Source organism: Triturus cristatus, chromosome 1_2 (genome assembly GCF_964204655.1).
Source record: "Triturus cristatus chromosome 1_2, aTriCri1.1, whole genome shotgun sequence".
NCBI lineage: Eukaryota > Metazoa > Chordata > Amphibia > Caudata > Salamandridae > Triturus > Triturus cristatus.
In genome coordinates, this window is record NC_140580.1 from 352,743,596 (window position 1) to 352,771,237 (window position 27,642).

At 43.4% G+C, this 27,642-nt stretch overlaps 1 protein-coding gene across 2 annotated transcripts in view; it reads left to right on the plus strand.

Moving 5' to 3' along the window:
- P3H1 (prolyl 3-hydroxylase 1) overlaps positions 1-20,476 on the plus strand; it is a 165,871-nt gene extending 145,395 nt beyond the window's left edge. For both annotated transcript variants that reach the window (XM_085604201.1, XM_085604192.1), the window contains exons 14-15: positions 16,471-16,611; positions 19,174-20,476. In XM_085604201.1, the coding sequence (XP_085460327.1) occupies positions 16,471-16,611; positions 19,174-19,479 (447 nt within the window). In that variant the 3' untranslated portion in view covers positions 19,480-20,476. The remainder of the gene's footprint in view (positions 1-16,470; positions 16,612-19,173) is intronic.
- Positions 20,477-27,642: the final 7,166 nt, after the last annotated feature.

Consider the following 27,642-nt stretch of genomic DNA (forward strand, 5'->3'; position numbering starts at 1 on the left):
TGAGACCCCAACGACCGTATGTAGGGCCGCGAGGTCACTGGAAATACTATCATGGAATGTGGCAGGGCTACTTAATAAGTTGGATAATAGTGATTGGGAAAACTTTATCAAAGAATATGACATATGCATGTTTCAAGAGACGTGGGCCAGAGAAAACCATTGTTACCCTGGGTTCGCAACTTTCAATGTCCCAGCCAGATGGGGTGGGAAGGGACGCCCGTCTGGAGGCTTATCAATATGGATCGCTAGCCACCTAGGCTGCATGGCTGAGATGGTAGAAACCAACTCATCCGACATCCTGTGTGTGGCATTGCGTTGGCCCACTGGGACGGGCCTGACCTTGGTAAATATATATTCTAGACCGACTGGAATAGCGGCAACCTCAAGGACAATGGAGGACTTAATGATTTTTCTCGATTCCCTCATTGGTCCAGAAACATTACTGGTTGGAGGGGATTTTAATATCCAGTTCGAACCACTCCCGATTCATCTGGACGGGATTAGCAATGAAGAGGATGACCTCTGGGAAATCCCAAGTATTGTGGGACCGCCAGTTAGGTCATCGTCACCTCTCCTACTGCAAGTTTTAACACTGTCTCTGGCAAACTCACTTAGAGCTTGCAATGGTAGGTTCCAAGGGGATATCCCGCCGCAACCAACTTTTAACAGACCAGGCCAGGAGTCTCGGATAGATTATATAATGTTCAAACTCAAGGATTGGAAATTGGTTTTAGACTTTAAAATAGTCCCTAGGTCAGACAGCGACCACAATCCTTTAATCCTTTCATTAGCCGCGGATGGTTTTCTAAAGGGTGCCGTTTTAGGAAACAGAGTATCTGCCCCTAGTCTCACCTTATCCAGTAATAGGCGAAGAATAAGGTGGGACAAACTTCTAGAGAAACCAACTTGCTTAAGGAGTATATATGAGCAAGTGGCATTAGCCCTTGAAAAAGTGGAAAGTTTCCTCTCCCAATTGCCCTCGCAAGACGGTGGTTGCCCCCTTGAGGACATTCACCAGACCCTCTGTGACAATCTAGCCGAGGTATTGAACCCTGTGGTTCTGGACAGGAAAGTGAGGAGAGAAAGAGCCTCATGGTTCAATGCCACATGTAGGGGAGCTAAGAAAGACCTCCTCTGAGCGTTTAAAAACAAGGAGGCCCCCTCGGTAATTAGGGAAAAGAGGGTGGCTTACAAGCTTCTCCTTGAAAACGCCAAGATCGACTGGGACTGGGAGAATTGGGCAGAAATTACAACTACCCTTAAAACCAGAGACTCAAGGAAATGTTGGCATATAGTCAAACATGGCTCAGCGGAACCTGTTATGGCTATAGAGGGCAACATTGCGCCTGAAGTTTGGGAGGAACATTTTACATCGCTCTACTGTAGGACCGAGATAGACAAAATAGGAAACCAGGCCGGGACCCTAGTCGCCACAATCATGGAGAATTCCACTGAGATGGAAGATTTCAACTTGGAGGAATTGGAAACGGCAATTACTCACCTTTCCTCAGGAAAAGCCCCAGGCCTTGACAAGCTCCCAGGGGACCTCTTAAAGCATGAGGTACAAATTTGGGCACCATACCTCCTGGTATTGTTTAATGCTATGATCCATGGGATGGCGGTTCCTCCAACTTGGCTCGGGCGGAGATTGTGCCCATTTTTAAAAGGGGTTCACCTCTGCTCCCCGCCAATTATAGACCGATCAGTCTGATAGACGTTCCACAGAAGCTTTTCGCGAGGCTTCTGTTGGATCGACTATTGGACTGGATCGAAGAAAGGGACATTTTAAGTCCCTTTCAGGCTGGGTTTCGCCAGAAGACCTCCACCATAGACCAGGTCTTTAGGCTGTCCCTTATATACTGGAAAACAATACAGCTGGAGGGTGGCAGTCTCTATACTGTATTTGTGGACCTAAGGGCAGCCTTTGACCTCGTCCCACGCGGTAAGCTCTGGGAAGTGCTGGCGAATGTCGGGGTGCCAGCTGATCTCCTGACCATGATCATCCGCCTCCACACAAACACCTATGCTCGTGTGAGGTGTGGTAGACATGGAGGATTGTCAAATAAGTTTCCCGTTGACAGAGGGGTAAGACAGGGGTGCGTACTCGCACCAACCCTGTTCTGCCTCTTTGTCAACGGTGTCATTGATTACCTCAATGGGGTCCCCAATTCAGATGTCCCGAAGTTGGCGGGAAGGAGGGTCCCAGCTATTATGTTTGCGGATGATACCCTCCTTCTCTCCAAGTCACCGATGGGAATCCAGCGTGTGCTGGATGGATTTGGGGACTTCTGTAGGGAGCATGGTCTCGAGATCAATACCCTAAAGACTAAATTTATGGCCTTCAATCCGCCACCCAGGCTTTGCCGCATCCCACGTATAGGGAATAACATACTTGAACGAGTAAACACCTTTGAATATCTTGGTGTAACCCTTAACGAGGTACTGGGGTGGGGTCCACACCAGGAGAAAGCCAGGATGAAATTAGTGCAACATACCAGTGGAATATTAAGGATGATAGGGAGGAATAGGTCGACCCTCAAACCTATAGGCCCACCCCTTCATATTTATAGAGTACAAGCCAGAGGAGCAGTCACATATGGCAGCGAACTATGGGGTCACAAAGTCCTGGACAGCTTGGGAAAGGAGGAGAACAGTTTTCTTAGGCGTTTAGTAGCTCTTCCTCGGAGTACACCCCTAGTGCCTCTAAGACTTGACCTAGGCATTAGACCCCTGGAGGAAGAGTTGGCGCTTCGGCCCGTGATCTATTGGCGTAGATTATGGACGGTGCCTGAACTGATTCACTATAGACAGGGTCTACAGGAAGTTCTTGGCCTCCTAAATGCGGGGAACATTGACTGGCTTAAGTTTGTAAGGAATAGTTTGGTGAGCCTGGGTCTAGATGCACTTTGGAACGACCCTGAGAATGCCTGCTCCAAGCTTCCCAAAAAAGCTCTTACCAAACTGTACTATGATTCCAAGGCTCCCTTACTTCGACCGTTAAATCTTTAGGGTCCTTAACACATCAATTCCTTTACACGAAGACCACATATAGTTTTGAACTGGTCCTTGACAATGTTTACCCTGCAATAATCAGGAAGCTTTTTTTGCAATGGAGGCATGGATCCTTGCCAATTCGTGCTCTTACTAGCCGTTGGTCCACGCCGACATCCAGTATTTGCCCGGCATGCAGTGCAAGCGATGAAACTGAGCTACATCTAATATTCTTCTGCCCGGGCTATACTGAGGCGCGCAGGAAATGGATCATTCCCGTTTGTAGGAATCTGGGTTTTACCAGATGTCATGAAGCCTTTAGAATTCTCAAAAGCGAAATGGCTGCACACATTGTGTTTGCTGTGGCAAAATTTCTGGGGGCACTATGGCACAAACGGAAGCGGTACTTAAATATGTCATCATGATTTGTTTTGTACTCTGCCATAAAGGCACATGATTACATGTAATTGACAGGAATCTAGCCTTGCGGCTGTACCACTAACTTGTAACCACTTTTATCCATTGTTCTTAAATGTTTTTATATTAATTTTATGTACTTTTATGGAGATTCTCCGAAATAAAGTTTTTTTTTTTGACTTGAATATAAATGTAAAGAATGGGAAAAGATCCAAGAGTTTGAACTGGATACAGTCAGGCCAATAAAACTCAACATGCTAAAGAAAACACAAAAACAAAAAGCCAAGTCCATACTCCAGATTGACTTTGAGGGACACATGAAGTGTAATGTCACTTCATACCACAGGCCCCACTTCTACAATACAAATGACATTGCTGTCCTAAGGCGCCACCACATCAAAATAAAAATAAAAAATTCAATATGAGAGCTGCTACTTCCTCACAAATATAGACAGTTGCAACTTGGTAGAAAACTGTGCACGCAAATGGGGTTGGCGTTTTTCAGACGTGATTTTTAAGAATATTTTTTTGGGCGGAGATGCTGAAATATTTACTCCTCTGCCACTGCATCATGCTACTTGACCTCTGGTAGGATTACCCTGTGGCTACTTGTCACCGTTACATCAACCAGTACTTAGAAAGGCTGCAAAAAGTAACTGATATCGAGTGCAATAATTATTTTTGTGCTTGACTACAACTGCCAGAATGCATTGGTTTATTGAATAAAACCTATAACGTGTATTGTAGTCATGGGGTAACATGGTAACCTCACCTAGGATTGAGATCCGTTATTATTGTTAATGGACAGCACTACAAACTTTAAGCAAAAATGCGAGAAATGTACAGACTGCGTCTTGTTTATTACCAATAAACAGAATTTGACACAACTCAGCCAAACGTTCATATAAGACAGAACGTCAGTTGAAATGTCTTTTTAAAAAGGTAACACTGCAACATTAGACACACGACTAACAAAAATAGTGAGCGAAGTAAGTGTGACCACAGCACTGCGACTAGCGGTGTCCGACAGGCAGCCGAGGAGCAGATAAGTAAAAGTTACACCTGTCATAGAAAGAGGAACCGTCAGACAGCTCTCGGTTACAAAATAGAGAACTAATGAAGACCCGGCAGAGCATGTGCCGCCTGGCACGAGCAATCCGCGTTGCTGGCAGCAGGCCCCATCCTCTGGTGACTCTGCTGCAGCCTCTGGGCCTGCAGAGCCAAGAATAGGTGCCGACGGGCGCCAAGGGAAAACACCATGCGCTCTCCTATAAAGCATTGATCACTGCACCACAGGCCGAGCAGCCGTCATGGTGAACAGGCTGCAGCAGGACGCCTTGTGAGCACTCTGACTCCTGATCTCCACCCCCTTCCCTAGAAGGCGACTTGCCGTTACCTGCGACTGCTGCAGTGAGCTGGATGTTGAGGGTGTTGTGTCGCACTGCTGCTGCCAAAGTGAGGTGGATCCCTGTGCCATGCCTGGTGGCGGCGGCTGTAACTGAGAGCCAGCGCCCGAGTGTGCAGCGAAAGGAAGTATATGCGGGAGGGCAAAAGAGGAGAGGGCAGGGCAGCACTCCCACCGGGACACAAGAGCAGCGGAGCACTGACCGCTGCTGTGCAACTCAGGAGGAGGGAGGACAACAGCACGCCCAGACCCGCCGCCGTTCTGCTGTGCTCGCACACTCACAGGGGGTGGAGGGGGGTGGGCAAAGAAGGTGAGATCAGGGGTTGGGTGGATATTTTTCTGGCTGGACGCAGTCATTGGAAGAGAGACGTGCACGCAGATGGCGGAGAGGATCTGAACGGAGCAAAGGCGAGATAGGGAAACTGGCATTGCAATAGGACTCGCATTTACGCGAGACCGATTGCATTGAAAACGGGAGTGCAGGCGGATGCGAGAAGGCACGAGCACGACCGGGAGTGCGTGGGAGAGGGACGTGGGGCCCAAAGAAGTCACGTACTGTGGTAGGGGGGTAGGGAGGGACGGGAAGAAAGTAGTCTGTGCAGTAAAGGGGCCAGTAGCCATGGAAGGATACAAATGACTGACATGGCTGTCATGGGGAGGTACTAACAAGCTTAAAACCAATCCAAAGGCAGCATTTATAACCTAAGCAAATGAAGAAGATGGGCCGGTGAGTGGGTGGAGCGTCCACACTATAGTGTATACTGCATGCCTCGCAAAGCGATGGCAGCACATTCGCGCTGCAACGCTAGGCGAGACCTAAAAAGGAACTGAAACAATTCCTTTTTAGACTCTAGTAATGAACGTGGGCTGACAAATCTCTGTTTAATGCCCTTCTGGATGCCTAAAAGCGGCGGGACAGTCTCCAGAATAGCCGTGCCCTATACAAAAATATCTCATTCATTCATTCATTATTGCTTGTTTGGTGTGTTTGTTTAGCCTTTGGTGAAGAGCTTCTGTTGAACTGCATGGAGTACTATTTTACATCTGAAAAGCGCCCTTAATAATCAGTAGTTTGTCATATTCTGTTTTTTACCTCCTGGAGCCATCTATACGGAAAGCAATAATTTTGCTGCTTTTTCGCAGCATTGGCAAAGCATTAGGTCAGGCTTTATTGTGATCAACGTCAGTGTTCATGGAAACATCTGTGAATGCCTCTGTTTACGTATGTTGGCGTTTTAACCCAGGCCTTCTGGCTTTGCCAGTACTTGTTAATAGAATCATTTTTGTTCCTACCTTTACATTGTCGAATTATTTTTGTTCCTACCTTTACATTGTCGGTACTTACCGACCTATAAGAAAGATTTGGGTGAGTCCATTCACAGGCCCTGCGCACAGAGTGTTGCAATGTGACGGAGCGAATGTTCCGCGTGGCATCACGTCTACCATGGTATTGATAGCAAATGAAGGTTTTCAATACACAAATCTTATTCTGCCATTACATTGCAATAAGCTGCGGAAGGAAATTGAATGATGTTGATTTTCGTATTCATATATGATTTGTGTAGTACAGTTTAAAATTGTCTTTTTGATACATACTTTTTTAGTTAGCTCATTTAAAGGTGTGCAAGCCTATTACATAAATATACGCTTGGGCAGAGTTGGATAGATGGATATGGATGTTACTGGTAGTGCAATCACCCTGACAGCAGATGGCTCGGTGGGTTGCACTTTCAAAGGGAAAAAAATGTGTATTTACAAATTAAGCAGCAACTTTCTACCGTACTTTCCACAAACATGAGTCTAATTTCCAAGGGATAAAAATGTATTTTTGCTCATTTAGAGGAATTATGCAAATTCCGCCCGTCGGTTTTTGCTAGAAAAATGGCGCTCACCTCTATATATTGCTATTTGACAAAACACTTGGGCCTACAGTAAAACACCTGCAGCATTCAGCCTTTCTGGTGCACCCTTCCAAGATAGATTGTAAAGTATATTTTGACTTCCAGTTGCCAAAAGTACATTCTGTGAGCAGTAAAGCAGCAGATACCACGGCTTTGGCAGTGTCTCAAGGGCGGATCTATAGAAATGGAGAGAGAGCAGAGGTCTACAGACCTTCACTTTGCACCGCTGTTTAAAATCAGATGCTTGCAACAGAGCGATGCTGTTTCAACTGAGTATATTTCGGAGAAAACATCATAAAAAATGTCAGGGAAGGCCATTACAATGGAAACGTTAGATTCTTTTTTTATTTTCTTTATTTCTAATTGTTGGGAGTATCTATATAGCACAGATCTACCCTTTCGTTCGAAATTATAATTTCATCAAAATGTGTTTGCAGAATATTTCCAGTTTGAAAATTATATCCATCGAGAAGCTGTATGGATTTTCAACAATCTTCACCGTCTTCCACCCCTAAGCACTAGTTTTTCAAATATACGATTTTGTAAACAACAAAAAGGTTTTTTTGTTTTCAATATGTTTAACTGAACCGTAGCCCTAAACCAACCCTGATCAATTATGGTAATCTTTGGCTCAAGCCCACATCCTGACCACCGCCTAAAGCAAACTTTGTTCTAAAGCCTTTTTCTGACCGAGGCCTTGCCTACTCAACCTCGTCCTGACAGTAATCAGTCGCATGACTCGTATTTAACCCTAATCCTGACCCAACCTCATCCAAATCATGACCCCGGCTTCACCTTAATCAGGACCCTAATTTAATGCTAATCACGACCCTTCCGCAACCCTGGTCATGACCCTAATTTAACCATATTCATGACCCTACCTTAACCCTACTCACGACCCTTCCCTAACCCTGATCACGACCCTTCCCTAACCCTGATCACGACCCTTCCCTAACCCTGATCATGACCCTTCCCTAACCCTGATCATGACCCTTCCTTGACCCTGATCACGACCCTCCCTTGACCCTGATCACGACCCTCCCTTAACCCGAATCATGACCCTAAGTTAACCCCAATCGTGACTCCATCTTTGACCTTCATCCCAAGACCTAACTCAGACTGTAACCCAACCCTTATCTAATTTCACTGTACCACTAGCCCTATCTGTAATCTTGACCCTCATGCTTTCCCATCCATAATCTCATCACTGACCTGACCTCTGAATTGACGTTATGATAACCATAGCCTCGAGCCTATCGTGAACATTCTTAGCCCAGTTTTGATTAAAAGCATCTCTCTCGTTTTGTCTTTCAATTAAATCTCTTTCAATTAAATGTATACTTTGAAATCTCCTTTCACCGAAGTAAAAGTTTAATGAAATGACAGAATGCCGCCATAAAATGCCCAATTGGGTACCCAGCTGTAGAGATTACACTATTTGTGCTCTATAAGGATAATTTATGTATGTGCAGCCCTATGTTTGCATCCAGGCATATTTTAGTAGACATAAAATCTTAACAAACAAAATCAGGGCTGTCAGTGACGTGACGTAAAATTACCCCCCCCCCCCCCCCCCGTGCAGGATGTGTGGGGTAGAAGGGGTCGCAGAGTCTCCCATGTGTCACAGTTTTTCATGACCTTGGGTTGACTAGCCCCCCCTTGAAGAGTTAGGGGCCCTGGAAGGTCAGGGCCTGCTTTACGTCCCTAGTTGCTGAATCCTTTTAACATCACTAGCGTCAATTGGAGGCACTCCACTCCGACTGTGTCGACCACTCGTAGCCTGTGAAAGTTTGTAACTTGTATTGCTATTCCCGATTTACCCGCTAGATGGCGAAAGTATGCCATTTATTCGCGGTTATGTTCCGGGTACCAAGCACTAAAACAAATGTTACAGGAAGTACTTCAATTGAAGCAAAGCTAAATCTCGGACATACATTTTTTAAACAAACACTTTAAGTGCAGCTACGAGCTTTAGCCCATGTTATTGCCGACCAACATTTATATTTTACACTACAGATTTAGAAAAACCTTTATTATTTTAACCAAAGGGCTCCTTTGTTTTTGATCGGAAAGGTTGGCCGGTTTAAGTCCAAAATGGAACCCTCCAACCCCCTCTCCCCCCCCCCTTCCCCCACCCCAAAAAAGTATTGTCATTTCTTTTATTGACCAGAAATATTTTTAAGTTCCGGCAGAAGATTCGCCTGGGCGAAAAGACTAGGCAGAAAGTTCGCAATTGACTGGATATTTCGGTACACATTTCTAAAAGGGGAGATGTGGCCTAAGGACCGGAGCTCCTGACTTTAGAATTGGGGGAGCCGGTTCAAGTCCCGTCTTCGGCTCAACATCCTGTGACTTTGAGCAAATCCTGTAATTTCCCAGTGCTTACACAACACATAGGGAAATCTGGTGCTCGTAAAGCGCTCTAATGCTTGGGCCAGATTCTCGCATTATAAAAAGACAATAAGTAAAAAGACAATAAGTAAGACAATAGGAAATAATCTTCGAGGATAATTGAGGGGAGGGAGTGTCCACAGGAAGTGTATCCAGTGAGGCAGTATTAAATCCTGGAGTCTCCTCTATAATTACTGTATTTTTGTTTTCACTCCTTGAATTCAATCTGTTTTCATTCCAGAAACAATTTATTTACTGAAGCAGTAATGGACTCAAGAAATTACTTAAGAGATTTTAAATGTAACTCTGATTCTTTTAGTTTTTGAAGAACAAAGGTCCTTGGCATAGGGGGAAATAGTATAAATATTTCAACATAGACTACAATGAGCACTATGGAAGGTCTTCCAATGTCCAGCCGGACAGAGGAATATTTATTCAATTAAGATAACAGGATGGACAAAATACAAGGCACAACAGAGATGGCAAACGGCACAGTCCTGTACCGAGCGTTGAAGAGAAGGCATAGGGAGTATAGACACAAGAAGGAAACAGCAGGCAAAAAATGGTTGAAGGAAGAGCAAAAGGCGGCTTACATTTACATAGTGATACTACGTAAGCTCAAACCAACAAACAACGCACTCATTTTATCACAATGGTTAAATTGTGGGGTTTGCTACAAAGGTCGACGTTTCGATCCCTAGCTCTCAATACTATGGGATCATCATCAGGACTAGAAAATGAACTGTTGCCTGATAAATAGTGTCAAGGAGCCTCGGGTGTGGTCCACAGGTGGTCGTTTTAGAGACAGTGGACGACGAAGGCGTTTGCTAGGATGGAACAAGCATTGAGGAGGGCTGGAGCTTGTGGATACAAGAAGGGGCGCAAGAGGCCGGAACGGATGTTCATGGGCCTGAGTTAGTTTACATAGTGATACTACGTAAGCTCAAACCAACAAACAACGCACTCATTTTATCACAATGGTTAAATTGTGGTGTTTGCTACAAAGGTCGACGTTTCGATCCCTAGCTCTCAATACTATGGGATCATCATCAGGACTAGAAAATGAACTGTTGCCTGATAAATAGTGTCAAGGAGCCTGTGGGGTAGTAAGACAGGAAACAAAAAAACAACAAAAAATAATAAATAAACAATAAAGCAAGTCCACCTAACTATGAGCATATCTATTCAAAAAACCGTTTGAAAGGTGTGGAACAATTCGCTATGTGAAAACGCGTGAATGTGATGGTACACATGCGGATGGGAATGGCAACGTTGCTGGGTGCAGAGACGCACATAGTGAAGACAAGACCAAAGAGGTCAATGACGGTGAGGGGGCAACAAGAGATGTGAAGAGTGCCCTTTGGAATCAGTGAGAAGGGATGTTAGCGATGCGTGAGCCGATGAGGAAAGAAGGTGCGGCCAGAAAATGATGTGTGTCATATCGAGAGAACCAGGGGTGACAACACTGATGGTGGAATGAAAGGGGGTGGTGCAGTGCTGTTGGGAGCAAGTCGGTGCTAACGGAGAAGGATCCGTGTGCTAACCTGGGAAGCAGCTCGGAGTGTGCCTGGAAAAGCTCAGTGGGTGCCAGGAGCAACTCAATGGTTGCCAGGAGCTCGTGGGCAGGGCGCGAACAACCCTCGAGGGGGTCTGGAGGCTGGAATGAAGGAGTGGAGAAGGGGTGAGCCTGGTAAGGGGGTGGTTCGTAGGGTAGTGAAACCTGGATGGTGTTTACCTCGGGCGTGGTCCACAGGTGGTCGTTTTAGAGACAGTGGACGACGAAGGCGTTTGCTAGGATGGAACAAGCATTGAGGAGGGCTGGAGCTGGTGGAGGCAAGAAAAGTGTTGGCGAGAGCCCAAAAATTGTTCGGCTGATATTTGCCGGTGCCGTCATAAGAACGGGCTTACCTTGTGGATACAAGAAGGGGCGCAAGAGGCCGGAACGGATGTTCATGGGCCTGAGTTAGAGAGTATGTGCAGCGGGTGGGGCTGCAAGAAAGTGCGGGACCGGAGCTGAGAGAAAATGAAATTAGATTTAATTCAGGGAGGAATACACAATTTGAGCTCTGGCGGATGGCGTGTGGAGCTGGGCTTACCTCTCGTTGAGTAGCTGGCGGCCGGAGGAAGCAAGAATCTGCCTTTCCGTTCGGCGTGATGGCAAAGGACAGGCGGGACAGTCGGTGTTTTGAGGCGGGCCAGGGGGGTAGGCGAAATCGAAGGAGGACTATGATAGGGATCGAGACAAGAACCGGGGGCCATGATGGAATGGGAAGGAAAAATGATATCAAGTAACGGTAATTAAAGGGAGAGGTAGTGAGGGGCTATGTGAGCATGCTTTTTGAAATAGCAAATTGTCACTGACAGTAAACCACTTGAAACATTTGAAGACCAGCCATGGAGCGAGGGAACACATAAATGATAGTCACAGTTTAACTTGCGGTTAAATATTGCAATTGTCAACGGTGGGATGCAATAGGGTTGAGGGGGGGGAGAAAAAGGGGGAGACAGCAGAACAGGGTTTGCATAAATTTACATTTTAGGTTTAGGCAAGGAGTTCCGACAACGATAGTCAAGCTATCTTAGAGTGACTGGGGTGTGGAAAGCTGGTAATTCAAAATTGCACTTGATTACAGTAAGGATGTCCAGTCTTCTGTCCTATTGAGTCCGGTGTTGATGGAATCAAACAGAATGATTGTCTTTAGTTCCTCTCTGTTTAAAAGTTGAGCCATATTGCCACCTCTTGGAGGCAACTTCAGTGATTTGAGAACAGTCCACCGCAAGTCATCTTCATTGTGATTGGCCTCAGTGAAATGTTCGACCAGGGGGGCGTTCTGTGTCTTGCATCGGATACGGCTTCTGTGCTGACAGATTCTGGTCTTGATTCTTTGGGTGGTCTGACCAATGTATATTTTCAAACAGGGACATTGGATAAGGTAGATAACATTGCAGGAATTACAATTGGTGAAAGCTTGACAATACACTGTAATGTTATCAAATGTGAAACTTTTTCCCTCAATGGTGAACACACAGACATTACAAGAGCCGCATTTTGAATGACCAATGATGGGGGACAGACCCCAACTGGCAAGGAGAGTAGTATTGGGAGCGACAGGTAGTGCAGCCCTGACCAGGTGGTCCTTCAGATTTTTGCTTTTTTTGAAGGCGAATAGTGGTTTATCGATAGTGAGATTCCCTGCATTTAGAATGGGCCAGTGGTGCAGTATTGCTCTTCTCAATTTGTTGGATACCAGAGAGAAAGTAGTCACACAGGCAATTCTCTGCAGTTCTTTTTTAGGTTTAGGGGTCAAAAGCACCTCCCGGGGACAATACCAGGCTCTTTTGGAAGCATTTTTTACGATTCTTTTTGGGTAGCCTCTGTCTTTTAGTTTGGAAGCCAAAACTGCTGATTCTCTGAAATAGTCAACCCTACAGGAGCAATTTCTCCTTATTCTCAAAAATTGAGAGTACGGCAATGAGTCCCTTAGAGCCCTAGGGTGATTGCTGGTGTAATTCAAAAGGGTGTTGCGTTCTGTGGGTTTGCGGAAGAGGCGTGTGAGTAGTTCACCATTGTCATGAAAAATTGTAAGGTCTAAAAATGCTATGGAAGCGGTGTCAGTGGTGGTGGTAAAAGATAAACCAGAGCAATTGTTGTTCAGCCAATGTAGAAATTGGCGTAGAACATCGACGTGTTGTCTCCAAATGATGAAGATGTCGTCGATGTATCTACGCCAAAACACGATGCCTGGGAAGAACGGATTGGAGGCAGTCAAAATGACATTAGTCTCTAGTTGGTCCATGAGGAGTACTGCCATATTTGGGGCAAAAATTGCCCCCATTGATGTGCCTTTGATTTGCTGATAGAAGGTGTTGTTGAAGCTGAAAAAATTGCGGGTTAAGCAGAGTTCAAGAAGCTGTAGTATGAAATTGCTGGGGACAGCATGTGGGCGTGGACGTGAATCTAATATTCTTTGGATTACTAGAAGGGCAGCAGTCTGAGGGATATTGGTGTACAGTGACTCGACATCCATGGTGCACAGGGTTTCAGTCAGGGGATCAAATGGATGATGCTCAATCATGTTAATCATTGCCATCGAGTCTCGGACAAAACATTGAGTGGTGGGGATAAAGTCTTTAATGAAGAAATCTACATAAGAACCCAGAGGTTCTAAGATTGAGCCGCAGGCAGAAACAATGGGACGACCTGGAGGGTTTGAAATATTTTTGTGGACTTTGGGGAGCGTGTAGATAACGGGGGTACGCGCTGATTTGACATTGAGAAAATTAAACTCCTTTTTAGAAAGGAAGCCAGCGCGGAGACCCTCTGTAGTTGTCTTGAGGATCAGTCCTTGAATCTCTTTAGTGGGATTCGATGCTAACTTCAGGTAGTGTTCTGTGTTGTCAAGTTGGCGTTGGATCTCCGATATGTACGCTGTTTTTTCCTGGAGCACTATTCCGCCACCCTTATCTGCACTTTTGATTATCAGGGAGTCGGTATTCTTTAACTGGGTGATAGCTTGTTTCTCTTTGCGTGTAATGTTAAATGGAATGAACCTTTTGTTATTCTGTAGGTTAGAGAGGTCTTTCAATAACATTTTCTCAAAGGTGATTACCTCTGGGGGTACCATACCGGCTGATGGTGAGAAAGTGGATGGGGGCCGGAAGGGAGTATTGGCCACTTGATCTGGCATGGGGTGTAGTTGGAAAAATGCTTGTAGGCGGATGCGTCGGAAAAATCTGAGAAGCTCAGTGTGTAGGTCCATGAAATTGGGTGGAATTGTAGGAACAAAGGATAATCCTTTTTTAAGGAGAGAGAGTTCGTCGGGGGTCAATGAGTGAGAAGAGAGATTGAAGATGGGAATCACGTCAGTATGTTGGTTGGCAGAAGTATCTGTCATTACCATTGGTAAAAGTTGTTGCGTGTCCGTCTCTCTCCCGATTCTCGCATTATAAAAAGACAATAAGTAAAAAGACAATAAGTAAGACAATAGAAAATAATCTTCGAGGATAATTGAGGGGAGGGAGTGTCCACAGGAAGTGTATCCAGTGAGGCAGTATTAAATCCTGGAGTCTCCTCTATAATTACTGTATTTTTGTTTTCACTCCTTGAATTCAATCTGTTTTCATTCCAGAAACAATTTATTTACTGAAGCAGTAATGGACTCAAGAAATTACTTAAGAGATTTTAAATGTAACTCTGATTCTTTTAGGTCATTGGTAATCTCAAATTGAAGTAAATATTTACATTCACTACATTTGCACATTAAAACCTAAAACCTAGATTTTCTTTTGAATCCTCCACTCCTTTAGACCTTGAACTTTAAGCCGGGCTCCAGGCTTTATTATTTTAATAATCTAGGACCAAATCGTACAAATGCCTTTTCCCACCAAGGAACATTTCATTATTGTCGGACACTGCATGAAGGGGGGCTGCAGTTAGGTGGTTTAATGTTGTGAATTTGTTCTTTATGTACTCTAAGTTTTGAGCCCCTCTACGCCAAAAACATCTAGCAGCTCGTGCCTCACTAATCCTGATCCACTCTTTGGTTGACCCCTTCTTGCTTTGTCCCCTCATTCCCCGCATGCTCTTTCCCCACTCCTCCTGGCACGTGACCCTCGAGCACTAAGCAGCCACCTCTGCGGTGCCCTCCATCTAGCTATAACCTGGACGCAGATCTTTCTACTGCTACCTCCTGACTTTGAGCCCAGGTAAAAACAGTAGCGTTCTCTGGGGTTCCTTGTTAAAGTGGCTTCAATACATAGCCCTGTCTTTGCCTCTGTCTGGAATGCCACGGCGGGGCCTGGTTGCTATCTTTGAGCTGTTGCTCTGACTGATTGTCTATAGCGCTCAGTTGATTCTACCTACTGTAGGTCTTCTGGCTTCTCAGGACGTCCCACCTGGCCGTTGCAGCGAAGACCTACAGCATTAGAAAGTGACTTGCTGTTATGGTGAGGTTTGGACATGTGGTGGCCGAGAGCCAGGGCCGCGGGCCCTCCCACAGCCCAACCATCAACCTTTCAGGCGCGCAACACCCATTGGACTCGAAGGGCTTAAGCCCCCCCCCCCCCCCCCTCGTCGTGTGTGGCAGCCCGGAATGAGACAGCCCGGAATGAGACAGCTTCCCGGGGACACACACAGCCGCACCCGAGCACTTCACAGACCATTTGCATGTTAATGTGGCCTTGCTGTTGTTTCACCCCTTCTAAGAGCCCCTGCAGCTCCACTCTGCCTATTGCTTAAAGTTTCAGCCCCCCCCGAAATTTTTTCTTAGCCCCCCCCCCCCCCCGAAATTTGGCTCTAGTTGCGCCTCTGCAACCTTTGGTAATAGTTGTTCACACTTGAATCCTGCTGTTCACCTCTCTCCACAAACGCCCTCTTCCCGTGTCTTCCTCCTCTACCCCATCCTCTTTCACTGTCCATAGATCCGTCACACTGCCAGTTACCCAGTGTGCCACTCTGTATCTGGGCACCACCACATGCGGCCTCAGACCGTAGCGCAGTTCTGGTACCTTTGTGCCCTGGTGTACTTTTACGTCATCCTTAGAGGCCTGCATGTGTATGCATATTTAAATGATATTAAAAAAGCATTCATTTTTACTCTGTGTACCAAGTTGTTTGGATTTTTGCTAGAAATGAGTCCTGGTGGGCTGTGGGTGCATTTCATACAACATATGGCTATATAAAGGGGCTTTTGGTCCGCAAGCTTGATCCAGTGCTCAGACATTTACATTTTGTTTCCGGCCACCCCAGCATACTGCACAGGGCAATGGCTCAACCAGTATGACCCCATTAGCTCCCTTCACTATGAGTGACCACACAAGTATGTGCACACTTTTCCCAGTCACGTAAAAATAGTCCCCTTTCTTTATTGACAAACCTCTTTCAAACTGTGCTTTTTTTCAATTGTATCATTGTGTATTTTCCTTAAAAAATGAATGTTTATTTTTTGCCTTCTCTTCCGATGTCCAGTTAGATGGTTGTTTATTCTCCATGTTATTTTAAAAAAACATTCTGTTATAAAGTTTTTAGGTGACATTGTAGCTTACTGCAATTTAAGTGCTTGGTTTTGCGATGATTTGTCCTTGCTGCATGCTTAAAAATAATTTAAACCAAAAAAAGATAAATAAGGCATCCACATCAGTGAATGTGTTTTTTCAATTTAAATATTTTATTGCAAGCATACGGTGGCCACACGTAGGTAGTGTCATCTTTTCATTTTTTTTTATTGTTGTGGCATATACGGACATAAAAAAGCCTTTAAAAATTAACCATTTCACCAGCATGTCAAGGCCGGATCTATTATTTGTGCCACAATGTTTACTGTCGCTTGATGCTAAAATTCTCATGATGATTGTGCTACTTTTCAGGCGCAGGTGAGACCGCAGTGTGGGCGTGTGGTGGGATTCTCCTCGGGGGAAGAAAATCCTCATGGCGTTCAGGCCGTGACCAAAGGCCAGCGCTGCGCAGTCGCCTTATGGTTTACTCTCGACCCTCGACACAATGAGCGAGTGAGTATGCCAGGATTTGTACCTGAATTTACACTGCTGATGACTCAAAGCTCAAAGACCTTCAAATTAGGATCGCAAAATGGCGCTAAGGAGAGTTTTTATGGACATCTTCCTTTGAGTGAAACTCCATCTCCAAACTCCCGTAAATCAGGACGTCGCCATTTAAAAAAAAATTGCATGCATTATTTTCTCCTTCAATTGCTACCCATAAAAGAAAATGTAGGGTCTAATGTACAAGATATCTTTGCGGCCCCAAACCTTACGATGTACAAAATTCAAAGGGTTTGTAACTTTAAAATGGTGTTTTGGGATATATATATATGTTTTATCAGATCGGCGGAGGACGTTTGTGGGGACATCTGAGACAGTGTCTCTTTGGAGTAAGTGTGACGACAAGAGCACCACCCCCCAAGGTCCCGGGTTTAGAATAATATTCGTAAACTCTTAAATATGATTCCTCTTGGAAATCTCCAGAGAGAGCGACGTTGGGACAGTGCCTAACACACAAGGTTAAAAGGTAAAAAACACCTGAATAGGGGTAAAGACCAGAAAATAGGGACCAACACCCTGACGAATGCCAGAGCGACCTGGCTAGGCGCAAAAAAAGCTGGCAGAAACATGTTGTTTTTTTCAGTGGGGATAGAAGGGCCGTTATCTTCCCTTAATACCCCATATTGTTGGTTTTAATCCTACCAGAGGTTAACAAAAAATAAAAAATTTAGAGTTAACCGCTAGGCAGTTTTAAATATATCTATCTGCACCTCTCTTGGTCCCTTCTCTAAGGGGAAGATTTGTTTTCCCTTTGATTTGTGTTACACTTTTGTGTTTCGTTGTGTCTTTCTTTATTGTACTTTACCCTCCCCACTATTCTTCATATCTTTACAAAAAATGTTGCGCTCCATTCAGTGTGTTGGTCTGCACCTGGATGTATGATGCGGCCCAATGATGAAGCATGACACTGTTAAGTGTGTGAGGGCAGTACTAAGAGATTTTTTGTCTTCCCAGGTCTAGTGGTTGGTAGGGTTGTATGTAAAACACACTACCCCATTGAGGGTAGGTAGAGAATTTTGTGTTTCTTCCTGCTCCCCAGTTTGGTGAACAGAATAACCCCTTTTTTTGATAGTTTTTCTCTGTTGTGTGAGTTTTGAATATTGGTAATGGAGTCAGAGAAGACTCAACCCCTTGTCTCTTCTATTTTGTGATATTTTTTGGGATATATTGACATACATGATCTGTTCGGAAACCCTCCCCTACTCACAAACGTAGTGCTGCAGTGCTTCTGATGTAGCAGTTAGGTGGGGGTGTGAAAGGGTCACCTGTTATAATTGCATTCACAACGACTTGTATCAATGGTTTGTTTCTGTAGTTGTTGGAACAAACTGTTGATCAGATACTAACGCCTGAGTTGCAGTGGTATCTGATTGGCAAAGGGGAAGCACTCTGCATGGGACAGTTGCAAATTGGAGATTTGGGGATTGAGTTAGGTGGTCTCAGGCGCCAGTGGTTTTTTTTATTGGGGGGGGGGTGGGGGTTTATATATCGTGAACTTGAGCTGAAGGTGTCAAAGCGCTTTACATGATCACCAGTTGTGTTACATACAGATACATTCATTTCTAGGCATGGGGAGATTAAAAGATTTGCCCAGAATCACAGGATGGTGAGCGTCTTTGCCGAGACTCGAGCCCGCTGTCCCAGCTTCGAGGTCGACCTCTCTAGTCATCAGGTTACATCCTTGGGCACCACTTTTTGCCTCGCCCACACCCCACATTCTTACAGAATGAAAAACTTTTCCATAAACAGCACCTGTCTCTTTAATGGGCATGGGTTCCTTCAAAGGAAAAAAAATAATCAGTTTGAGAATGCCAATGCAGGGTCGGAGGTCTGCTGTTCCTTGCAGGCCACCATCCATGCATTGGCAGCCAATTGCAATAGGTTGCAAATTGTGACCAGCCTAATTATTATTAATTAGGCAGTCCATTTTGCAACCCTATGCAAATGAACAGTTTGCAATGTGGCCACTTTGTAATGACGTTGCTTTGCAAACTCATCCGTTATTGCAAACAAGTTAGTGGGTAAATTGCACATCTTGGTTGGAAACTAGAATTAGTACATCGATCATACAGATGGTTAGTTCAAACCTTAAAAAAAGCACGCTTGGCTTCCATCTGACCCTGTTATTTTTAGCAGTGCCTATAAATGCAGAGTTGTTTGTTGAAATATGTGTTTTGCTTTGTGCTGCTTATTGTTGTAGCACCATGGTATTTTTTCAGACATTATATGTGTGGTATTAACTAAATAAATGCAAATATTTCGTTTCATTTATGACAGTTGATTTATCTTGTATTTTTGCCAAAAAGTAATGCATGGATTTAAAAAAAACATTCTCTTTATTGAGAAAAGGAGGTGGAATAGTTATCATTGAGTCTGGCAGAACGTTAAATGGGTATAGATTTACACCATCCCTCAGCTGCTACATACAATGCAAGACTATTATTTATATTCCTGCTGTCTCATGTCATTGTTATTTCCTATGATCAGTATTTTTAATTTTTTTTCTTTCAGGAGCGAGTACAAGCAGATGACTTGATAAAAATGTTGTTCAACACAGAGGAAACTGATTTATCACAGGGAGATCAAACCACTGCAGAAGCACCAACCTATAAAAAGGAAGTAAGCGAGGAGAGTGAGAAAAAGGGGCAGTCTGTGGAAACCCAAGACACGGAACCAAAGGCTGCTCCGGCCGGCCAAGCTGAAGGAACGGGTGACTCAACTACAATAGAAATTTCAGACCCAGCACCTGAAAGCGTGCTGCAAGAACCTACCATCCCAGGTGTTTCAGTGGGTTTATCTGACAAAAGCGAATTATAACATTTCTTCACAGACTGCAGGTCCAAAATCGGAAATGGATTTCTTGTGGTAAATAGGAAAGTAAGGAGCGAACAGTTTCATAGAAAGTTACATGTTTTTTAAATACAGAAGACACGGTCGACATCCATTGAAGAACCAAACTGTTTACAAACGTTGCAAGGAGTGCTGGCTACAAAGAAGCAACTTGAAAATGAATACTGGATGGAAGAAGGCACAAAATCCTTTGCGTTGAGCCAGGCAATCCACTGAGCACAGAAAAAGTATGCAATCATTATTTGGTGAAGGAGCTGGTTTTCTGTGCAGATGTTGTTCATGAAATCCCTTCCTGCTGAAGGATTTCAGGTCATTGTGAATGGTACTCACCAACATTTAAATTCACCAAGATGTTTGTGGCATCTCAAGCAATAGTGCACGGATTGGATGGCGAAACTCCTCACTGGATTCCAACTTTATGCAGCAGCGAGCCATCCCTAAGGAGTATGTATGCTCGGTGTCAGCGTTGAATCTCATTCATGTTGGATCACTGGGACTCAGTTTTTCTCACGACTTCCGTCCTTGAACAATCTTCAGTGGATCCTCTGTGACTAACAAGCCTGCAAAAGTAGTCAAATAGGCAGACATTTTGGATGGGTTCAAGACTTCAAAGATCTATAGGATCTTTTTCTTAAACGGTTGGTTGATTGTGTCCATCGTGAATTTTAGTAAGGCCACTATTTATTATCATGATATGGGATGTGAAAAGAAATATGACAAATCCAATATACAACCTCTGGATACCACAGCTTCTTGAACTCTTTGTTAATTGTCATTTTCATCCTTATGTGCTGGTGAGACTTAGTAGAGTATGGCTTGGATTGTAGCCTGCCCTACGTGGCTGGGAAGGTAAAGCATAACGGACACCGTTATGTTTCCTGCAACATTATTTTTTCACACCTACTTTTCCGTTATTTAAGTGCCTTACATATTAAAAAGTCGAATAAAGAAATCTTTTCTACTTTTCCATTTTGATTTACTTGGAGCTTTTTGTGTATGCTATTTGAACTTCGAGATCGTTTCTGAGCATTGGTGTGACAACTGTCGATGATGCACGGTTAATAGAGAATGTTTATCTTGTTGATTTTATATAGCTGTCTGGTTATTATGTTTTGAAAAGTAGATACGCATGGCATAGTCTCCTTGTTCTGGATAAGATATCACTGTTACAAAAAACAACAGCAGCTGTGAAAGCGGAGTACTCACATCTGTTATTTGGATCTCAGTATACATTAATGTACAAGTGAGTATAAACGGGTTTTCAACCCTAAGCAGCCCGCTATTGGAAGGGCTGCCATTCCAGCTTGAGGTTTTTTCACTGAACTGTGAAACCTCAGCATTACACATTTCAAAAAATTGATGGGGAGCACACCAAAATGTGCACAACCTTATTTGTAAATAAGTATACACGTATACCTGTACTGCTTGATTTACCATGTATAAATCGCCATGAGATGAAAATGTGCTTCTTGGATGTCTTTTGTGAATTATAACAATCTACCTATTATTACAAAATAAGCTAGATTTACACACTTCTCATAGTTCATTCAAAATATAAAAGAACGGCAGACGCGTGTTTAGTCAGACTCTGAAGTTAACATGCCAGAGTCTTAAAGTATGAGAAAACACTGACAAAAGAAAGAACACATAGCTTTTTTTTAACTTTAAATTTGTGTTTTATATCGGTTTACACAAACCATATGGATTAATACATTGAACAACTGTTATCTCTAATGCAAAATCATAATACCTGATCAATCTTGCCAGTACAAATTCCTCTTCTGAGTTAAAAATGTTAAAGTTGAAATCTAAATTCATGTTAGCTCAGATAACAGAATAAGAGCAATTAATCCTCAAGTGTGTTTAGAGGGAAAACAGATAGGTGTGCCATAAGTTAAAATTACGGTCACCTTGGCATGGTATACTTCTATGAAGGGCTGGATCGAGTGATGACCTTTTTTTATATTAAAGCAGTGGATTACACTGACCCTAGTTTTCACTACTTCATGCTTGTCATTCATTTGTCTCATTATGGCGTTAACTAAAATTTTGTGTTCAGATTTATCTATTTTTATGTTAGGTGGATATGCTAAAGTGTATATATGTAGTTTCACTAGGATGTTAATTATGCCAGTTGTAAATCACAATATATTCACTTTCTTCCATAATAGGTGGTAGTTCATAAGATCAGATGCTTTCGATAAATCAGTGAAACTACAATGACATTCGGAATCATTTTTTCACACAGCGTTGTTTGTGGCAAAGTATAGACACTTTCTGCCAGTATTAAGACTTTTGTAGAGTTGTGATTGATTGGCAGGCTTTTATTTTCCTCCTTCCAGACCACTAATTCCTGGGCAATTAGTTTAGCAATTAATTTAGCTGGTGGACATAACCTAGAAAACAACCTGTAGTCCACAGAATTAGAAGTGTTGCATTGCTTAAGGTTTGCCCCCGAGACAGCTGCCCTCCAAAGTGCTGTATATTACCACCTCTGTTAAGGGCAAAGTTAATTAGTGGATCCAAAATAGAGGTCCACCATCTTAGATATTGATTTAATAATAATGTAAAATAGTATTATATGAAATGTAATATAAATAGAGACCACTGTTTTTTTATTATCTTGAGTAAACCCATACAACTTAATTTAAGAATCACTAAAAAAAGAGAGGGCAGACATATCAAATGAGTGCAAAAAGACTGAAACATTTCATTTGTCTATTACCAGCAAGTTATAGTACTAAGTGCTGCATCATTTTGTATAGCCCATATTTAAAAAGAATTGGGATCAAACTAAGTGCATCAAGAAAAGTGAATAACACCCTTTTATATGTCCTTATATTAAATCAGTTGGCATCAAACAAAGTGTGTATTAAGAGTGCAGAGAGGCAGTGGAATACAATTTTTATATTTAAAGACTGTGAGGCATTATAGGAAATCAGTTTTTTTTACCGCAAGTCTTAGAAATTTTGTATATCGGCAGCTCAAAATAGGGTCTGTAGATTTTAGACTTGCGATTACCATCTGCCTGCAGGTCCGAATCCCACGTTGATTAAAATGGGTTTTCTGTAGTAACCTCATTTCTTGCAATAAGACTTGGCATACACATGTGATATGTATGGTGTTTTTTTTTTTCTGCAGAGTTAACCACGACGGTGTTAATTTTGCAGGAAGAAGGCCAAAGCGATAGCGCATAAAGTCAATTTTTAAATGTATTGACCACCCGGCCTCTAAGTAAAATTGGGGCTTAAGTGTCTTATACTCATTTAGTATTGTCCAGGCATGCGATCTGGAGGATAACATCGATTTATCTTTCAGCACAGATGTTTTTTTTCATAATGACGTTGACCAACTTTTTTAAAAGAGGCTGGAGATGGGGAGTTTTTCCCATATTGAGTGAATCCCTAGATCTTTAATGACCAGATCAAAATAACGACGAGCACGTGCATTTCATTTGTTTGTAGTTCCTGCCAGAGCTCTTGGTACAGTTGACTTCCTGAGGAGGACCTGGTTCTTTCCACTTTTTACGTAGTCTCCTTTCCTCGCTGGAATAATCTCTGCAAAGATAGCCAGATTCCCAAATAGGGAGGCCATGTAAGAAAACCAAGATGCACTTTCAGTCTTTGGAATGCTCTTTTTGTTTGATCCAGTTCTTCCTTACATAACAAGTTTCCAAAGCAATTTATTTTTATTAAAGCGAAATACATCTAACATAATGATCCATTTTGCCCTTAACCTGTGCTCTTTCTTATGTTTAACCATGTTTTTCTAAATGTTCTTTTTGCTCGTGAAATCGTTGTTGGAGGGTGTTATGTGGACTATATTAATTTTTTCATCTTTGATTCTAGCTTTCTCAGACCCAGTCTTTTACTACAGATTTCTTTGTAAAATCAAACGTTAGTCTTACAATCTGTCTGTGAAAATGCTGGTTCTTTTTCTGCAGCTACTTTGTGAAGTTTACCAAAAATAGATTGAAAAGTGGGTATAATCTTCATGGGACTTGACAATAATTCGACACATTTCTGCTAGGCTATTTTATGTTTTTTATAAAGCTCTGAATAAATTGTAGAAAAAAGTTTACACTCTTCAAATCATTATTTCTAATACATATTTCATCTTGCATATTCCCCGTTCATTAACTACAGACATCGGATTTCATTCAGAAACCTTCAGATATGTATATGTAATGACATATGAATTGACACTGTTTGTAGTACCAGTTACAGATATGCTTCAAGGGCTGGCTACTCCATTTGACCCCACATGTGCTAGTGATATTTCTTATTTTCTACAAACCACTAATCCCTGGGTAGGACGTTTGCATAACTGCTGTCCGTGTTTTCATATTATGTAAAATATTTTTCATATTTTTAGATGTACTAGCCCTGTTTTTACTTCAGTACTACATCGTTCAGGCATATGTCAATGTCTCACAAACACGATCATGACACACATTTCATTTGAATCTTTCACTCTACGCCATCCCAGGTAGTCCGCGCGACAGTGGCTAAACTGTTCATGACTTTACAGTGACAGAAAACCGGATTTTTTTTCTTATAGAATTTATTTTAGAAGTCTTCCGATCCTGCTGCACAACTGTTCCTTTCTCAAAGATGACTATAACATCTAAGCAAGCACAAGCATAAGAATTGGTGTGTGCCCATCATCTACCTCAATTTGGCACTTGTCCAAACAACCAGATTACCAAGGCTCTATGAGATGGCCACTGATCCGTGAGTGTAATTGGTTATCCAAGCCCATTATCGGTCTTGAGAAGCTCTGGCTGTTACTCAGTTGGCACAAGGTTTTAGGAAGTCTCCTTAGGTTGCATTTCAATAGAGGAGAGGATGTGTTGTAATGACCAGAGCTGCATACTTTGTAACTGGGGAACCTAGGTTTGAGTACTGGGTCGGCTCAACATCCTGTGATTCTAGGAATTTCACTTAATCTCCCCGTGTCTAACCGGTGCACATTTAAAGTGCTCCAATACCTCCTGGTCGAGTTTGCCCTATATAAAACTACAAAAAGCAACCATGGTGTCAATTTCTATGCCCACTAATGACCAGATCCATCACACAGTGAGAATGGGATCTGAGGTCCTTTGCAAAGAAACTGCCATGGAGTAGACCTTCACAAGAGTGAATTACTCTTCAGTAAGAGTGATTCAGCTTTGATTCCAAGTCTCTTGGATGATCTTATAGTAAGAGACTGACCCGTTATTGCCATCAATGTTTTCTGACTTGGGCAACACCTGGAGAGTAATAACCTACTGGACCCTTCCCAATCAGGATTCAGAGCCAATCACAGCACTGAGACAGCCCTGATCGCTACAACAGAAGACATCTGCACCCTATGCGACAGAGGAGAATCAGCCGCCCTGATCCTGCTCCACCTATCTGAAGCCTTCGACATGGTCTCCCACCACACACTCATCGACCGACTGCACCTGATTAGAATAACAGATGACACGCTCAAATGGATGGCATCCTTTCTCATGAGGCGCACCCAGAGAATCTGTCTCCCTTCCTTCACTTCTCAACCCAAGCGCACCATCTGCGGCATCCCTCAAGGCTCATCCCTCAGTCCAACCCTTTTCAACATCTTCATGACATCACTTGCGGACATCGTCGGTACCCACAACATCAATATCTTCTCCTACCCTGACAACATGTAGTTCGTCTTCTCGCTGTCAGCGTACCCCACCACGATGAAGACCAACTTCCACAACTGTATGAAGAATGTCTCAGCCTGGATGAAGAACAACTGCCTGAAACTCAAAGTGACCAAACAGAAGTACTGATCTTTGGCAGACACACCTCCCTCTGGAACAACTCCTGGCGGCCATCGGAACTCAGACCCACCCCAACTCCGAAAGACCATACCTGCAACCTCGGCATCATCCTGGACAGCGAACTCTTCATGAAATGTCAGGTCAGTGCTGCCTCTTCTGTCTGCTTCCACCTCTCCCCATGCTCCACAAAGTCTTCTAGTGGCTCCCCATCAACATCTGGAAAACTGTAAAGCAAGCCCTCATCACCAGCCGGCTGGACTATGACAACACACTCTATTCAGGCACCACCACCTAACTCATGAGAAGACTCCAGACAATTAAGAACACAGCAGCCAGACTGAACCTCAAGCCAAAGAGGATCCACATCACCCAGCACCTGAAAGATCTACACTGGCTCCTCATCCAGGAAAGATCCCAATTCATGCTCCTGACCCCCCCCCCCCCCCCTACAAACCCTCCATGGTTAAGGACCCGCCTACAAGAACCACCGCCTGAATCGCCACCTACGCTTCAGGAACCTCCACTCTGCTCACCTTGCCCTTGCACAGATACCACACATCCGCTGCTGCAGCACCAACGACGCTCCTTCACCCACCTTGCCACCAAGTCCAGGAACACCCTTCCTCTCCACATCCATACTTCACCCTTGCTGACCCATTTCAGGAAGGGACTCGAAGCCTGGCTCTTCAAATGACACCGCAGCACAGTACCTGGATACCCCCTTGGCTGATAAGCAGCACTATATAAGTACCGCCTGATTGATTTCCAGCTGGGCAAGATTTTATCTGTCTGTGTGAGGAGGTCGGAAGAATTTTACCTTTGATTATTTCTTGTGTGAGTGAACTACTTTGAATTCTTTAGTGGAGCAGGCAAGGGCTCTGTTTAACAAGCGTGCTTAAAGTTGTGAAATTTTGTGTATGAGAAAATTGTAAAGGAGTGTGAACCGCTGAAGGAGCAAGAACTACATCAGAGTGTGAAGCACTGGGATAGGTCAATTGGTGCGAAGTTCCATGCAGGAATTGGTTGACAAATCATCAGGTCTGTACTGAGATAGACTAATAGAGAAGGTTTGTGTTGGGATTGGAGGAAAAATATTGATTTGTATTGGGACTGTAAATTAACTAAAAGAAAAGCATTGAAATTATTGAAACAATATTTATTCATTTATTGTTGAATTTTTGGAGGCATAAAATGTTTAAGGCTCTTAGATATTTAATGAGTGTTGATGTGCGAGTCCCTGTTCGTGAGGGTGAAGAGGCTCCAATAGAAGGTACGCCAGGTCATTATATGATGACAAACGTAGGGCTTCATACATGTTGGTGGCTCTGTAAATGGCATAGGGTCACTGAAAAGGAAGGGGCATTCAGATTTCCACAATATGGTATTTTTGCTTTAAGAATTATTGAACATTTGAGGGAAAAGTTATATGAAATTAAACCACCCCCTAGACCCACACCGTATGAAGCATTCAATGCTGAGGAACTAGCAGCTCATGCCAAAGACTAAGAAGGGTATCAGAATAGAGCAAAGAGAGCAGCACAAAATTATGCAGATGCTCAGTGAGATGAAGGGCAACAGAGATGGAGGAAATGCGTAGTTGATGGAGCAAGAATGTACCCAGCAATAATGACAGAACATCCTAAAAAGAATCAGAAACCGGGAAATGACGATGAGGAGACTGCCAGGAAAACTGACGCTGATAGTAATTCGGGGAATTACATTTTAGATGATTTGTTGTCCTTGGGCCCACCTCTATGTGTGGCTCCAACAACAGGTTCAAAAAGTGTTATAATCACTAGTGGTACAGTGACTATAGTCCCTGTTGACTCAAATATGACTCAGATTGAAGTACCACCTCCAAAACTCTTGATTACAACTACACCTCCTGTAATTCCTCCATGTGTTACAGCTTCTGTGTGGCTGTTCTTGCACCAGTGTCACTGGTTGTATCGGCTCAGACATTAGCAATTCCTGCTACAACGGTACTAATCAATATTGTACTGAATCCTTTTGTTCCAGGAGCTGTAGGAGGAATAGCTGTAAGACATTGCAAAATCCACAGATTGTTGCCTGTCCCACCACAAAATGTTCAATCATTAAGAGAAGGGAGAAGAATTGTTTTTACAACACCAGTTGCACAGGGAGAAACAGGACCATTTGATGATAGTTTTTTTCCTCCATGGTTTGAGGAAACTCCTGAAAATAAAGGAACAGGAGATACAGAGAGACTAACTTCTAGCCAGGATAGGGTGAGACCCTTAGATGTATCAAAAATGTCGGTGGAATTGGTAGAAATTATTATGAGTAGTTTGTATAACTGTGCAGCTGCCACATATGAT